Raw genomic sequence first — 13733 nt, forward strand, 5'->3', positions numbered from 1 at the left:
AACAACAGAAATCCTCACACAGCTGCTTGAGGCCCTCGTATGTGACACTGTCTTAAATGAGTTGGAGAAAGAATCGATACTGGAGAAGAACCTAGCCAGAGCAGATAAGGCACGCAGCTTGATCGACACAGTGAGGAAAAAAGGAGACAAAGCATGCAAGATAACAATCAAACATCTTCAGATCAAAGATCCTTCTCTTTTCTCTCAGCTACGTTTATACTCTGATCCATCTGCTCAACAAGGTGAGGTCATGTATCATATACCATGAATAAAAATGGTCACCTTGCAGTTTGTTGAGATGTGAAAGTGAAACCTCAGAATTCACTGTAAGAAAAAGGAGAGGGCAAGAACGTCATTCTACGACGAATGTTTGGATTTGTTACATGCCTGCAAATGTATTTTCTAAACTACATGGACATCATAAACCTGTGAAACTACTTAGATCTAATGTGAGCTGTATTTAATTAAACACAAGTGTTCTTTACTTTTAAAAACCATGCAAACTGATTGCCTTAAAGAAGAAAAGCATGAGTCATTTGACTTAAATGCCACATTTTTATATAATCAAGTTCAAGTTCAAATTTTATTCATCACCTGCAGTGTCAGGTTGCCCTGCAGTGGAATGAACCCGCCCCCCGACCATACACACACAACACAGACATCACATGGGGATACAAGTCAGAGAACGTTGCATTATAGAAAAAACACTGAAATCTACACTACAATGGGAAAGTACAAGGGGAAAAAAGAGACCTCTGCTCATGCTGGGCTATAGAGGACAGCATGAGAACAGGAAACAAAAAAACTCCTCTGCACAGAAAGCACATAAATGTCCACAGTACAACATTATAGAGCACGTGACCAACAACAAGGTTGGTTAGGGGATAAGGAGTAATCCCAGGCAACACAGCAGCCATCCTGCCACTGCGCCGACTCTCCAGCGTGGGCCCAGACCCGCCTCGTGTTCCCAGGAGGCAACAAGCATCGAAGGCATTGGAAGGGGAGGGGGGATGTGTGAGTGCTTATCAGTGTAAATGTATGTGTGTGCGTGTCCATAGTTCAGCTGAGACAGTGTCCTCCGCCCTATCAGGCTAAGTAAACAGTCTACCAGCCAACCCAGGTGGCCTTGCATGGAATGGGAAGGAACAGACTCAACACAGTCGTTATCAGGGAGTTTTTGTTCAGCTCAGGCATTGAGCCCACAGCTGGCGCCGAAGGGGTAGCCGCATTATATGATTTGTGATTTTTCTTTTACAAACAACTCATGAGAATTTCAAGCTGTTTTTAACACTCCGACACCGACACTGGTCTCTCAATCTCCCGCTGGATAGCTGCGAGCCTCTCAATTATGTTATTTACCTTCAATTCTGTGGTCTTTTCAGGCTTTTGCTCACAGAGCAGATTCTGAGACTTCACGACCGCAGCCAACTGATCCGCGATGTAATCCAGCTTCCGCCCCAAGGTGTTGTTCCGAGTGGATTCTTCCTTGATGTAATCCAATATACACTCAGAGGTGTTATTCTGAGCCTTCACTGCAGCCGTTAGCGCCTCCAAGCTCTTAACCATGCTGCATTCACTGAGCCCTTTCTGAGAAGCCGCACCTCGTCCCATCCTTTCAATCCCAGCGGGCAGCCTTGTGGGGGTTTGAACAGCCGGTTCCGCTTTCTTAATTCTCCGATAAACCAGGGCCAAGCCAGCTCCGATCAGCAAGAACCCTGTTATCATGGTTCCGAATAGGTAGATATCTTCAGCGTCCTCGATCGACAGTCCCGCCAGGCACACGATCCTCCATGTCTGCCATTCGTCCATCGTGTATCCGGCAGGGAAAGTCCCTCCAGGGCACTCGGGCTCTCCCGAGCCCAGACAACTCGTTGAGAAAAGGGTGTCAATAGCATTCAGAGACCAGTTGATCAAATCCATAATTCTCTTTTAGGTTTTTAGACACAGACTGTGAGAGAGTGTTCCAGGGAAGTGAAATACACATGAGACAAGACAAAGACACAAGAGGCTAAGCAGGGAAGATAAGGGGAAGGAGAAGAGGAGAAAAGTGCGACTGCCTTCGCCAAGAGCCAAACGAGAAGGAACATGTTTAGTGTGGCCAGAAAGGGTTTACATTATCTTTCGCCATTGTAATTTACGACAAGAATTAAATGTGAATTACTGAATCTCTCTCAGATGCTTATTTAAATAACATAGCAGTGTTGTTATTTTTGGTGACAAAGTTTGGAGAAGAGGCACAGAAAGCAGAAACCTGTTTAGCCTGCACATGTTGGCATCAGGTACATATGAAAAGCTGCAAAGCAATACAGATGTGTAGGTTCAAAACATTTAATGTGGCTGTTTTCAGGAATTACATTTAGGAATTCCTGTAGCCCCTTTTTTCTGGTTTTCTGGTAGAATAAGTATATTAAAAACTAAAACGTATGATAGGCTCAACAAAGGACAAAGTACGTCAGATAGCTCCTTCAGACCAGATTTGTATTTTTCCTTCTTTTTTCCTTTTTTTGATTCAGATGCTCTTCAGAAGTGTCAGCCTAAACTTAAGTCTAAGCTGAAGAAGAAGTTCCAGCGTGTGTTTGAGGGCATCGCTAAAGCAGGAAAACCAACCCTTCTGAATCAGATCTACACAGAGCTCTACATCACAGAGGGAGGGACTGCAGAGGTCAATGATGAACATGAGGTCAGACAGATTGAAACAGCATCCAGGAAACCAGACGGACCAGAAACAACCATCAGACAAGAAGACATCTTTAAAGACACACCTGGAAGAGATGAACCAATCAAATCAGTGCTGACAAAGGGAGTGGCTGGCATTGGGAAAACAGTCTTAACACAGAAATACAGCCTGGACTGGGCTGAAGACAAAGCCAACCAGGACATCCAGTTCATATTTCCATTCACTTTCAGAGAGCTGAATGTGCTGAAAGAGGAAAAGTTCAGCTTGGTGGGACTTGTTCATCACTTCTTTACTGAAACCAAAGAAGCAGGAATCTGCAGCTTTGAAGACTTCCAGGTTGTGTTCATCTTTGATGGTCTGGATGAGTGTCGACTTCCTCTGGACTTCCACAAAACTACAATCCTAACTGACCCTAGAAAGTCCACCTCAGTGGATGTGCTGCTGATAAACCTCATCAGGGGGAAACTGCTTCCCTCTGCTCGCCTCTGGATAACCACACGACCTGCAGCAGCCAATCAGATCCCTCCTGACTGTGTCGGCATGGTGACAGAGGTCAGAGGGTTCACTGACCCACAGAAGGAGGAGTACTTCAGGAAGAGATTCAGAGATGAGGAGCAGGCCAGCAGGATCATCTCCCACATCAAGACATCTCGAAGCCTCCACATCATGTGCCACATCCCAGTCTTCTGCTGGATCACTACTACAGTTCTGGAGCGTGTCCTGAAAACCAGAGAGGGAGGACAGCTGCCCAAGACCCTGACTGAGATGTACATCCACTTCCTGGTGGTTCAGGCCAAAGTGAAGAAGGTCAAGTATGATGGAGGATCTGAGACAGATGCACACTGGAGTTCAGAGAGCAGGAAGATGATTGAGTCTCTGGGAAAACTGGCTTTTGATCAGCTGCAGAAAGGAAACCTGATCTTCTATGAATCAGACCTGACAGAGTGTGGCATCGATATCAGAGCAGCCTCAGTGTACTCAGGAGTGTTCACACAGATCTTTAAAGAGGAAAGTGGACTGTACCAGGACAAGGTGTTCTGCTTCATCCATCTGAGTGTTCAGGAGTTTCTGGCTGCTCTTCATGTCCATCTGACCTTCATCAACTCTGGACTCAATCTGCTGGAAGAACAACAGACAACCTCCAAGAAGTCTGAAACAAGAGAATCTGCAGAGAAACACTTCTACCAGAATGCTGTGAACAAGGCCTTACAGAGACCAAATGGACACCTGGACTTGTTCCTCCGCTTCCTCCTGGGTCTTTCCCTGCAGACCAATCAGACTCTCCTACGAGGTCTGCTGACACAGACAGGAAGTAGCTCACAGACCAATCAGGAAACAGTCCAGTACATCAAGGAGAAGCTCAGTGAGAATCTGTCTGCAGAGAAAAGCATCAATCTGTTCCACTGTCTGAATGAACTGAATGATCGTTCTCTAGTGGAGGAGATCCAACAGTCCCTGAGATCAGGACGTCTCTCCACAGATAAACTGTCTCCTGCTCAGTGGTCAGCTCTGGTCTTCATCTTACTGTCATCAGAAGAAGATCTGGATGTGTTTGACCTGAAGAAATACTCTGCTTCAGAGAAGGCTCTTCTGAGGCTGCTGCCAGTGGTCAAAGCCTCCAACAAAGCTTTGTGAGTAAACATGAACTCATCGCTTCATTCTTAAAATCATGGGAAATAAATCAGAGGTGCTCAGTTCAAAGAACACTACCACTTTAGAAAAATTAAAAAATAGTCACTAAAATAGTCATGATACTTTAAATATTTCTCTCCAGCAGGACATGTCAGCATTTCTGAAATATTTTTGTCTTCAACTCGAATCAAAGCACAATCCAGATCCAGCCTATAAGAACATGAGCTCTGATCCTTCAGCCCCTCTGACAGGTTTATTATCCTCAAGTTGTTCACTTGTCTCCAACAACCAGGAGTCTAGCTCTGTTTTTTAAAGCAAATACTTGAGCTACCAGACTGCACCTACATCGTTTTCAGATGTTCTTATTTTAAGGTCTGGTTTGTGTCTCATCTTTATTGCAATCCCCCATGTCTCTCTGTTTTTCAAATATAAATCTGTTACCTCGGTGTGGCCAGAACAACATGGTGAACCCAAAATACAGACAAAGGTGAAGGAACTGAATATTACTAGACGTGAAGGCTTTATTTACACACAGGAACTTGACACTTGGAATTTTTTAACATGAACTGTGAACTATGGCGGAAGTCAAGCACTTGAAGCTGTGAGCATGAAGTGGGCTCTGTGGTAGGTTTCCGGAAATGGGTCTTGGTAGATGGTAATCTGAGTCACTGTAACAGAGGTAGAGCAGCATCAGAAAGATCACTGGTGGAGGTTACAGTAAGTGAACGAGGTTATCTTCAATGTCTTATTTGGGGTTTCTGTAGCTCAGGAGGTAAAGCTGGTCTGATCTGACCTACTGATCAGAAGGTTGGTGGTTCGATCCCTGGCTCCTCCAGTCTGCATGTCAAGTATCCTTGGGCAAGATACTAACCCCAACTTGCTCTCCGATGCATCCATCAGAGTATGAATGTGCGTGAATGTACTTAGAAAGCACTAAGTTCAGATAAAGTGTTTGTGAGAATGGGTGTGATTGGGTGGATGTGGCATGTTGTATAGAGCGCTTTGAGTACTCCGGGAGAGTAGAAAAACGCTATATAAGAATCAGTCCATTTACCATTTACTTGTCAGCAGTCGGAAAGCAACTTGGGGAAGGCAGGTGGTGAGGTCTGGGTGAGTACTTGTTAGCTTTGAATCCAGGCAAAGTGGTCCAGTAAGTCTAAGAGACGAAAGGCATTAATTTGGCTGTGAGTGAATCAAGAAGACCAGCATCCAGGAAAACGTGACTGAACTGCAAGGGTGAGTAGATGATCCGAGGATTAGGAGGTTAGCAGAGTTATTGGGAGTGCTGATGTTATATTCAGCCTAGTAGATTACTGTCAGGTGTGGACAATGGACAGGCTGACCAGGCTTCACCCAAAGGCAGAAACCAGAGTCTAGTGGGAAACCACCGCCGCTCACACAGACCATGACAGCAGCATGACCCCCCCCCCCAAAGCATTCTCTTTCACTTGGCATCATTTACCTCTCCCTGCTCCAATTTCTGATGTGTCCACCTTTGCAATGATAACTGTGATCAGGGTGAACCAAAAAGGTGCCGTGGTGAACAGATACTTAAGTTTGGTGAATGCAGTTTCAGCTTTGGGGGACCAGATGCATGCTGAGACTTGAGTGGTGCAGCTACCTGACTATAGTTGAAAATGAACAGTCTATAAAAATTTGCTATTCCCAAAACCCATTGGAGATGCTTCTTGAATCTACAATGGGTACAAGGGGTAGGCCACTCTGTTAAAGCTTTCACATTTGCCAGATCCGTCTTCACCTGCCCCCGTGCCAAAATGTAACTGAAAAAAGTTATTGATGAGGAATGGAATTCACACTTTTTTGCTTTGACATAAGGTTTATTCTCCAGCAAACGTTGGAAAAATAGCATGGACATGAGACTGATGTTCCTCGCAGGTTTTGGGAAAAATGAGGATATCATCCAGATACACCAATACGAACCTGTCAAGGAATTCCCGGAGGACATCGTTAACTAATCTTGAAACATTGCGGGAGCATTAGTTAACCCAGGCGGCATGACCAAATACTCGTAGTCCCCCAATGGCATGTTTAAAACGGTCTTCCACTTGTCTCCCTGATTGATCTGGAAAAAGTGGTAAGCGTTGCGGATGTGGGGTTTTGTAAACCCAGTGGCACTGTGAAATGGCCTGAAAGCAGAGCTAATGAGGTAATAGGTACTTATTCTTGATGGTAATATCACTGAGGCCCCTGAAGTAAATGCATGGCCAGAGAGAGCCATCCTTTTTCCCCACAAAAAAGAAGTTCCAACTTGAGATGACAATCGTTGGATTATGCCTGCACCGAGGGATTCCTTAATGTACTTTTCCATAGCCGCACACTCAGGTCTAAGCAGGTTATAGAGCCAGCTAGAAGGCCGGGTGGAGCCAGAGAGTAGTTCTATGGTGCTGTCCTGTGGTTTGTGAGGTGGCAGTGAAAGCGCTTTACTTTTGCTAAATACTTCCTGAAGATCATGACATTTGGTGGGGACAGAGGAGAGATCTAAAACAGTCTCAGTGTTGGTTGATGGTTCCACAGGTTCCGGTGGACGGGCAGAAACAAGGCAATTTGAATGACAGAACAGACTCTAACTGATTACCCTCTGACCTGACCAGTCTAAGTGGGGGTTATGTAATTCTAGCCAAGGAAACCCGAGTATGAGTGGTTTGTGAGGTGCATGAAAAGCAAAAAAGGTAAGTGTTTTCTTGTGATTGCCAGGGGTGACAGGCTCTGTGCGCTGAGTTATGTGAGGGGACACTCGGTTATTTAATGACTTAGTGGGAATGGGCGGATTAAGGGGGCATAGAGGGATGTTTAACTGTCTCGCTAACTCAGACTCCATGAGGTTCTAATTGAACAAGAGCCTGAAAGGTCTGGTTAACTAGAACAGAGAGTTGGAGTTGCAATCTGGGTTTTTATGTTTGTGTGAGTATCCTCCACCCTTATCCCTGAACTTTCCAGTGGGCAGACCCTGGTGTGGAATCGAAAACAGACAGGTTCATCACGAGAAGCAAGCTGATCTTTCATGGTTTGATTTAATGACTGAAAAACATACAGCGGACGGTGGTTAGCACTGTTGCCGCACAGCAAGAAGGTCCTGAGCAAAAGTCTTTACAAACTCAACCAGGAAATCATCATGCGAGCAGAAAGAAAGAGGATGAGCAGATAGGTAAGCAAGAGAAACCCGCCAGCGTCCCAGGTTTCCAGAGAAGGTTCAGGTTCTAGGTACCTGAAATGGGATGTAATTCAATTCAATTCAATTTTATTTATATAGCGCCAAATCACAACAGTGACCTCAATGCGCTTTATATTGTACAGTAGATCGTACAGTAATAGATACAGAGAAAAACCCAACAATCATATGACCCCCTATGAGCAAACACTTTGGCGACAGTGGGAAGGAAAAACTCCCTTTTAACAGGAAGAAATGTTTGGTGTCAAAGCACAGATCCACCCAGTCTCTGTATTTCAGCTTATTTCCTTTATACACACATTTAACAGGAACAGTTTCAGACAGCTAGTGTTTACCTGACATTACCTGCGTACCTCACAGTTTGCAGGTAATGGGCATAATAATTACTGAACAGAGACATCCTGCTGTGAACTTTGTTGCTGTGGATCTAAAATGTAAAAATACATCTGAGAAGATTTCTAATCATGATTTTATGAGCCCCCAAAGTTTGATTCTGTTCATCTGGACGTAGCGCTCTCAGCGGGAGAAACATTTTGTCACTCATCAAGATGACTTCTTCAGGCTCAGCTGACTGCAGCTTTCCCCAATCTTATAAAGAGTACATCTGCATAATGACTCAAACCTAATGGTCAAGGAACTGACCTCCCAGCCTTATTGTTCCTTCAGTGGGCTGGTTTCAGTCATTATGCAAATGTACTTTTTATAGGGTTGGAAACCAGAAGTCAGCTGAGACTGACGAAGTCACCTGGATGAGTGACGAAATGTTTCTCCCACTGAAAGCGCTACGTCCAGATGAACAGAATCAACTTTTGGGATTTACTAACCTGGATGATTGAGCATGGATCAAGACCGGTTTTTATGAGGTATACAGTTTCTTATAATTTCTAAACCAGAAGGTTGAGGAGATGGAGCTCATGATAACTGGCTACTGCCCTTCAGCGTGCTTTATGAAATCATCCAATCAAAATAAAGTTGGCCTTTAGGGAGAGCGGGGCTTTAAAGGGGAATGAGCCAAAGCAGCTTTTAGACAGAAAATGAAATGAGAGTCCAGGATGTGATACATTATTTATAACTACATTTACAGTAATCACACATATTAGAATTAATAAAGTGACCAGCAGTACTGTAGTAAGTGTAATACTGCAGTACTCACAGGCCTGTGCCAGCAGACACTGAACTACTGTCACTAAATCAACCTGGTCTTCACTGGTTTCCATTTACATACATTGGAATAATTGTGTTTAATTTGAAATATTTTTCTTCTGTTACACTTAAATTCTTGAACATTTTTTTATTTAATTGTGCATTGTAGTGTACTCATTTGTACACATTTGATTACTTAGATTCAACATATAAAGAGATTTTATTTGATAATAAATATTATTGTTTTGTTGTTCTTGTTATTTTTTTCAGGCTGAGCAGCTGTAACCTGTCAGAGAAAGTCTGTACAGATTTGTTGTCAGTGGTCAGCTCCCAGTCCTGTAGTCTGAGAGAGCTGGACTTGAGTACCGACAGCCTGAAGGCTTCAGCAGTAAAGCTTCTGTCTGCTGCAGTGGAGAGTCCACACGCCAAACTGAATATTCTGAGGTCTGACCGATTTGTATTCTTTTTTCTTTTGTTTGTTTGTTTTGTTTTGTTTTTAACTGAGAAAATAAATCCAGCAATTTAAACAGTAGAGGTAAACTTGATCAATTTACTGTTGTTTCGTACCACATCTGCTCAGCATAAAACAACAAGGATTCTTAAAATATAAGATTAGTTATTGCACCCTGATTACACTTTAACATCAGTCTTTGTTCATGTTTTCATTTTCAGACTCAACGTCTGTGAACTTCTAGCGGAAAACTGTGAAGCTGTGTCCTCAATGCTCAGCTCTCAGTCCTCTACTCTGACAGAGCTGGACCTGAGTATCAAAAATGTGCAGGATTCAGGAGTGAAGATTCTGTCTGCTGGACTACAAAGTTTAAACTGTAAACTAAATACTCTGAGGTCAGATCAATTGACATTTTGTTTTTTTAAAATGAACCAATTAAACATTTTATTCAAGGCTTCCGGTTCCGGCGCTCGTGGGGATGGACACCTAGTACGAGAGCTCTCGACTGAAACTTATTAAAACTGCCCCAAGTAAATTAATACACTATCTAAGTGCACATAAAGAGGAAAAAGGGGTTTAAATGATGTCCAGAAAGAACAAAATAGCTAAGAAGTTAACGTTTGAAAACGTGGAAGATGGCAATGTGCAGCTAACAGAAGGGGCTAATGTTAGCCCCTATAGGGCTAGCCGAGGCCACTCTCCCACTCCTAGCCGCGAGGATTCTGGGACAGAAGATGAGGTTGACCCAGCAAGTTTGACGCTGATACTGAAAGAACTGAGAGGCGTTGGGAAAGAGGTGAAAGAATTTCGAAAAGACACGAAAGCGCAACTGGTGGAAATAAGGGGTGAGTTGGATAAAGCCAATGCGCGGCTTAATGATGTGGAAACCAGGGTTGCAGAACACAAAGATAAGCTCCAGAACACAGACGAGATTTTGTCTGAGATACTAACAATGCAATTCAATGTTATTTATATAGCGCCAAATCACAACAAAAGTCACCTCAAGGCACTTCATAAATACAGAGAAAAACCCAACAATCACATGACCCCCTATGAACAAGCACTTTGGCGACAGTGGGAAGGAAAAACTCCCTTTTAACAGAAAGAAACCTCTGGCAGAACCAGGCTCAGGGAGGGGCGGGGCCATCTGCTGTGATTGGTTGGAGTGAGAGAACGAAGACAGGATAAAGACATGCTGTGGAAGAGAAACAGAGGTTAATAACACATATGATTCAATGCAGAGAGGTCTGTTAACACATAGTGAGTGAGAAAGGTGACTGGAAAGGAAAAACTCAATGCATCATGGGAATCCCCGGCAGCCTACGTCTATTGCAGCATAACTAAGGGAGGATTCAGGGTCACCTGGCCCAGCCCTAACTATATGCTTTAGCAAAAAGGAAAGTTTGAAGCTGATCTTCAAAGTAGAGAGGGCGTCTGTCTCCTGAACTCAAACTGGGAGCTGCTTCCACACCCAGTCCAACATAGCCAGGCTTTCTTTGCTGCTTTGACAAAACCTCAAATCCCAGTCAGAGATGATGAGCATCATCACAGTGATGATCATTTCTCTATTAACCCAGGCTTTCTGCTTCAGGATCTGTGCACGCTCAGAAAACAAGGAGACCTTTAAACATAATTTCACTAAATGGATGGATTGAGCTCAGCCTACAGATGAACTGGTGCCAGAGATCATAAAGAACATCAAACAGTCAAATTCAACACTTTTAATGGAAATATGAGATTAATCTTAAAAGTAGAGATAGTGTCTGTCTCCTGAATCCAAACTGGAAGCTGGTTCCACAGAAGAGGGGCCTGAAAACTGAAGGCTCTGCCTCCCATTCTACTTTCAAATACTCTAGGAACAACAAGTAGGCCTGCAGTGTGAGAGCGAAGTGCTCTAATGGGGTGATATGGTACTACAAGGTCATTAAGATAAGATTGGGCCTGATTATTTAAGATCTTGTATGTGAGGAGCAGGATTTTGAATTCAATTCTGGATTTAACAGGAAGCCAATGAAGGGAAGCCAATACAGGAGAAATCTGCTCTCTCTTTCTAGTCCCTGTCAGGACTCTTGCTGCAGCATTTTGGATTAACTGAAGGCTTTTCAGGGAGTTTTTTGGACATCCTGATAATAACGAATTACAATAGTCCAGCCTGGAAGTAATAAATGCATGAACTAGTTTTTCAGCGTCACTCTGAGACAGGATATTTCTAACTTTAGAGATGTTGCGCAAATGGAAGAAAGCATGCAGGAAAAGTTTCAAACAAAACTAACATCACTGGAGGCTTACTCGAGGAGGGAGTCGCTCAGACTGTACAGGGTGCCGGAGGGAGAAGAATCGGGAGCTCCATCTATGGCCCACTTTGTGGAGAAGCTACTCCGGGAGAATCTCGCCATCCCACCATCAACACCGTTACAAATTCAGAGAGCACACAGAGTGTTATCATTACTCCCTCCGGACGGCTCCCAACCCAGATCGATCCTGGTAAAATTCCTGTGCTTCACGGTTAAAGAAGTGCTGAGGCTCGCTTGGCAAAAGAAAGGTTTTATGTTAAATTCCAGCAAGAAATCAACCTAGACCACGATTACCCCCCTGAGATCATGGCTTTGAGGAAGGAGTATGCAGAAGCACGAAAGGTCCTAAAAGAGAAGAATGTACGGTTTAGGACCCTCTACTCAGCGCGCCTTAAGGTTTTTTTCGAAGAAGGAGTGAAAACCTACAACACGGTGGAGGAGGCAACGGCTGACCTGGCGAGTCGGGGCCTGCCGGTAAAGGTGATTACACCACCGGCAACCCCCAGAGAAAAACTACAAAGATGCCCGCTGTGGCGGGGAGTTGGTGGTCGGCGTCCGCGTCAGATCCGAGGAGCTGCGGGATATAGAGAGAAGCTGCAAGTATACAGACGTGAAGAGAACGAATTTAATGTTATGTATTAGCTATGGACAACATGGTGAAATATGGTTACTGTCGAGCTAAAATGGGTGGGGCTTCTCGTGCTGTGAGTGACGTCGCAGTGGAAAGCCCCCTAACTCAGGGGGTAATAAGGGGTTTCCCTTCAAGTTGTGAGGGTGTCAGTGGAAGTGCTCCACTGTCAGAAGCCAGCTTAGGAGCTTTCAAGCTCCAGTTATGTTCAAATGTTTTCAGTTCATTCCTAACTTTTTTTCACTTGTTACTGTTTTAAGAGGGGGTTGCCTGCTGCTATTGAGTTTATGCGCTGTGGTAACTTAATATACCTTTATGGGAAGTGAGTCAGTGAAAGTAATCTCTTTTAATGTTAACGGGGTTCTGAACGTGATTAAGATGAATAAGATACTGTCCAAACTAAGGAAGGAGAAGGCCCAGATTGCATTACTTCAGGAGACACACATGAACCAAGTAGATCACTTGAGATTGAAAAGAAAAGGTTTTAAATATGTATTCTCCTCTTCCGTTAAGTCCAAACACAAGAGGGGTGTGGCTACACTTATCTCTGGTACACTTAACTATGAACATATCTAAGAACTCTGTGACGAGGAAGGCAGATTGGTTAGAATAACAGAATGGATAGAGGGGTCTGAAATCACAATTTTAAATGTTTATGCTCCCCCCGGGAGCGATTGGCTATTCTATAGGAATAGGTTTGATTTATTGGTGGATTCTCAGGGGATAGTTGTCTGTGGGGGGGTTTTAACTTTAGACTTGACCCTAAACTAGACTCCTCCTCCCCAACCAACCAGGTAACAGCACTTACTAGAAAAGTCAATTCCTATATGGTAGAGATGGGGATAATAGATGTATGGAGGGACCGCTACGCATCTACCAGAAATTTCACTCATTACTCTGGTTCCTTTAAAGTGTATGCAAGGCTGGACTACTTTTTTATGTTTAAAGTTGATAGGTTTAGGGTCAAAGACTGTGACATATTAACAAGAGATCTATCTGACCACAGTCCTATCTCTCTATCTTTGCAGGTGGCTAGGAAAAAATGTACCACACTGTGGAAATTGTTATCGCACCTTAATGATCCTGCCATAGTTTCCAAATTAAAGGTAGACATTAAAGAATTTCTAGATGTTAATGACACAGGAGAGGTATCTCCAGCTATTCTTTGGGATACGCTCAAAGCGGTAATGAGAGGTACATTAATTTCTATCGCCTCCCACTTAAAGAGAATCAAAGGGCAAAAATTAGCAGAACTACAGGCAAATTTAAAGTTGAAAGAATAGGAAGACATAAACACCGCAAATCCTACTCTGAAGCAGGATATCAGGAAAATACAGGATGAAATTAATGATATTTACACCCAGGAGGCCCAAAATAACTTAATTTTTTTGAGGCAAAAATACTATGAGACAGGAGGGAAATCTGCAAAATATCTGGCACATAAATAACGCAAACAACTAGAGGAAAGTACGATATACCAAATCAAGGACCCCAAGACTAATATTCTGGAATCAAAATTAGAAGACATTCAGAAATGTTTTGAGACCTTCTTTAGGGAGCTGTACTCACAGCCCAATGCTACGGAGGAGAATTGTACTGATGCCTTTCTTAGCTCTCTAGAATTACCTTCACTCCCGTCTCTCAAAAATGAGCTTCTAACACATCCCATTTTAGTGGAAGAAATTAATGCTTTTTCCAGATTAAAACCAGGTAAGGCA

At 43.5% G+C, this 13733-nt stretch overlaps 3 protein-coding genes across 3 annotated transcripts in view; 1 reads left to right on the forward strand and 2 right to left on the reverse strand.

Annotated features, from left to right (window-relative positions):
- The window catches only part of LOC146606877 (protein NLRC3-like), a 563637-nt gene that overhangs the window by 529832 nt on the left and 20072 nt on the right, over nt 1–13733 (forward strand). Inside the window, exon 8 of the mRNA XM_085349329.1 lies at nt 8913–9086. Coding sequence (XP_085205455.1) covers nt 8913–9086 — 174 coding nt within the window. The remainder of the gene's footprint in view (nt 1–8912; nt 9087–13733) is intronic.
- Nucleotides 1–13733, reverse strand: part of LOC146606884 (protein NLRC3-like) — a 501574-nt gene that overhangs the window by 347504 nt on the left and 140337 nt on the right. The gene's annotated exons all lie outside the window — the stretch shown is intronic.
- Nucleotides 760–1920, reverse strand: LOC146606890 (uncharacterized). The gene is made up of 2 exons (XM_085349294.1): nt 1304–1920; nt 760–769 (listed from the first exon to the last, which is right to left on the reverse strand). The coding sequence occupies exons 1-2, from the start codon at nt 1918–1920 to the stop codon at nt 760–762; spliced, it is 627 nt and encodes a 208-aa protein (XP_085205420.1).

Source organism: Diplotaxodon limnothrissa, unplaced genomic scaffold (genome assembly GCF_057381915.1).
Source record: "Diplotaxodon limnothrissa isolate DT_005_m unplaced genomic scaffold, D_limnothrissa_male_GT1.1 unmapped_scaffold_4, whole genome shotgun sequence".
NCBI classification, from domain to species: Eukaryota; Metazoa; Chordata; class Actinopteri; order Cichliformes; family Cichlidae; genus Diplotaxodon; species Diplotaxodon limnothrissa.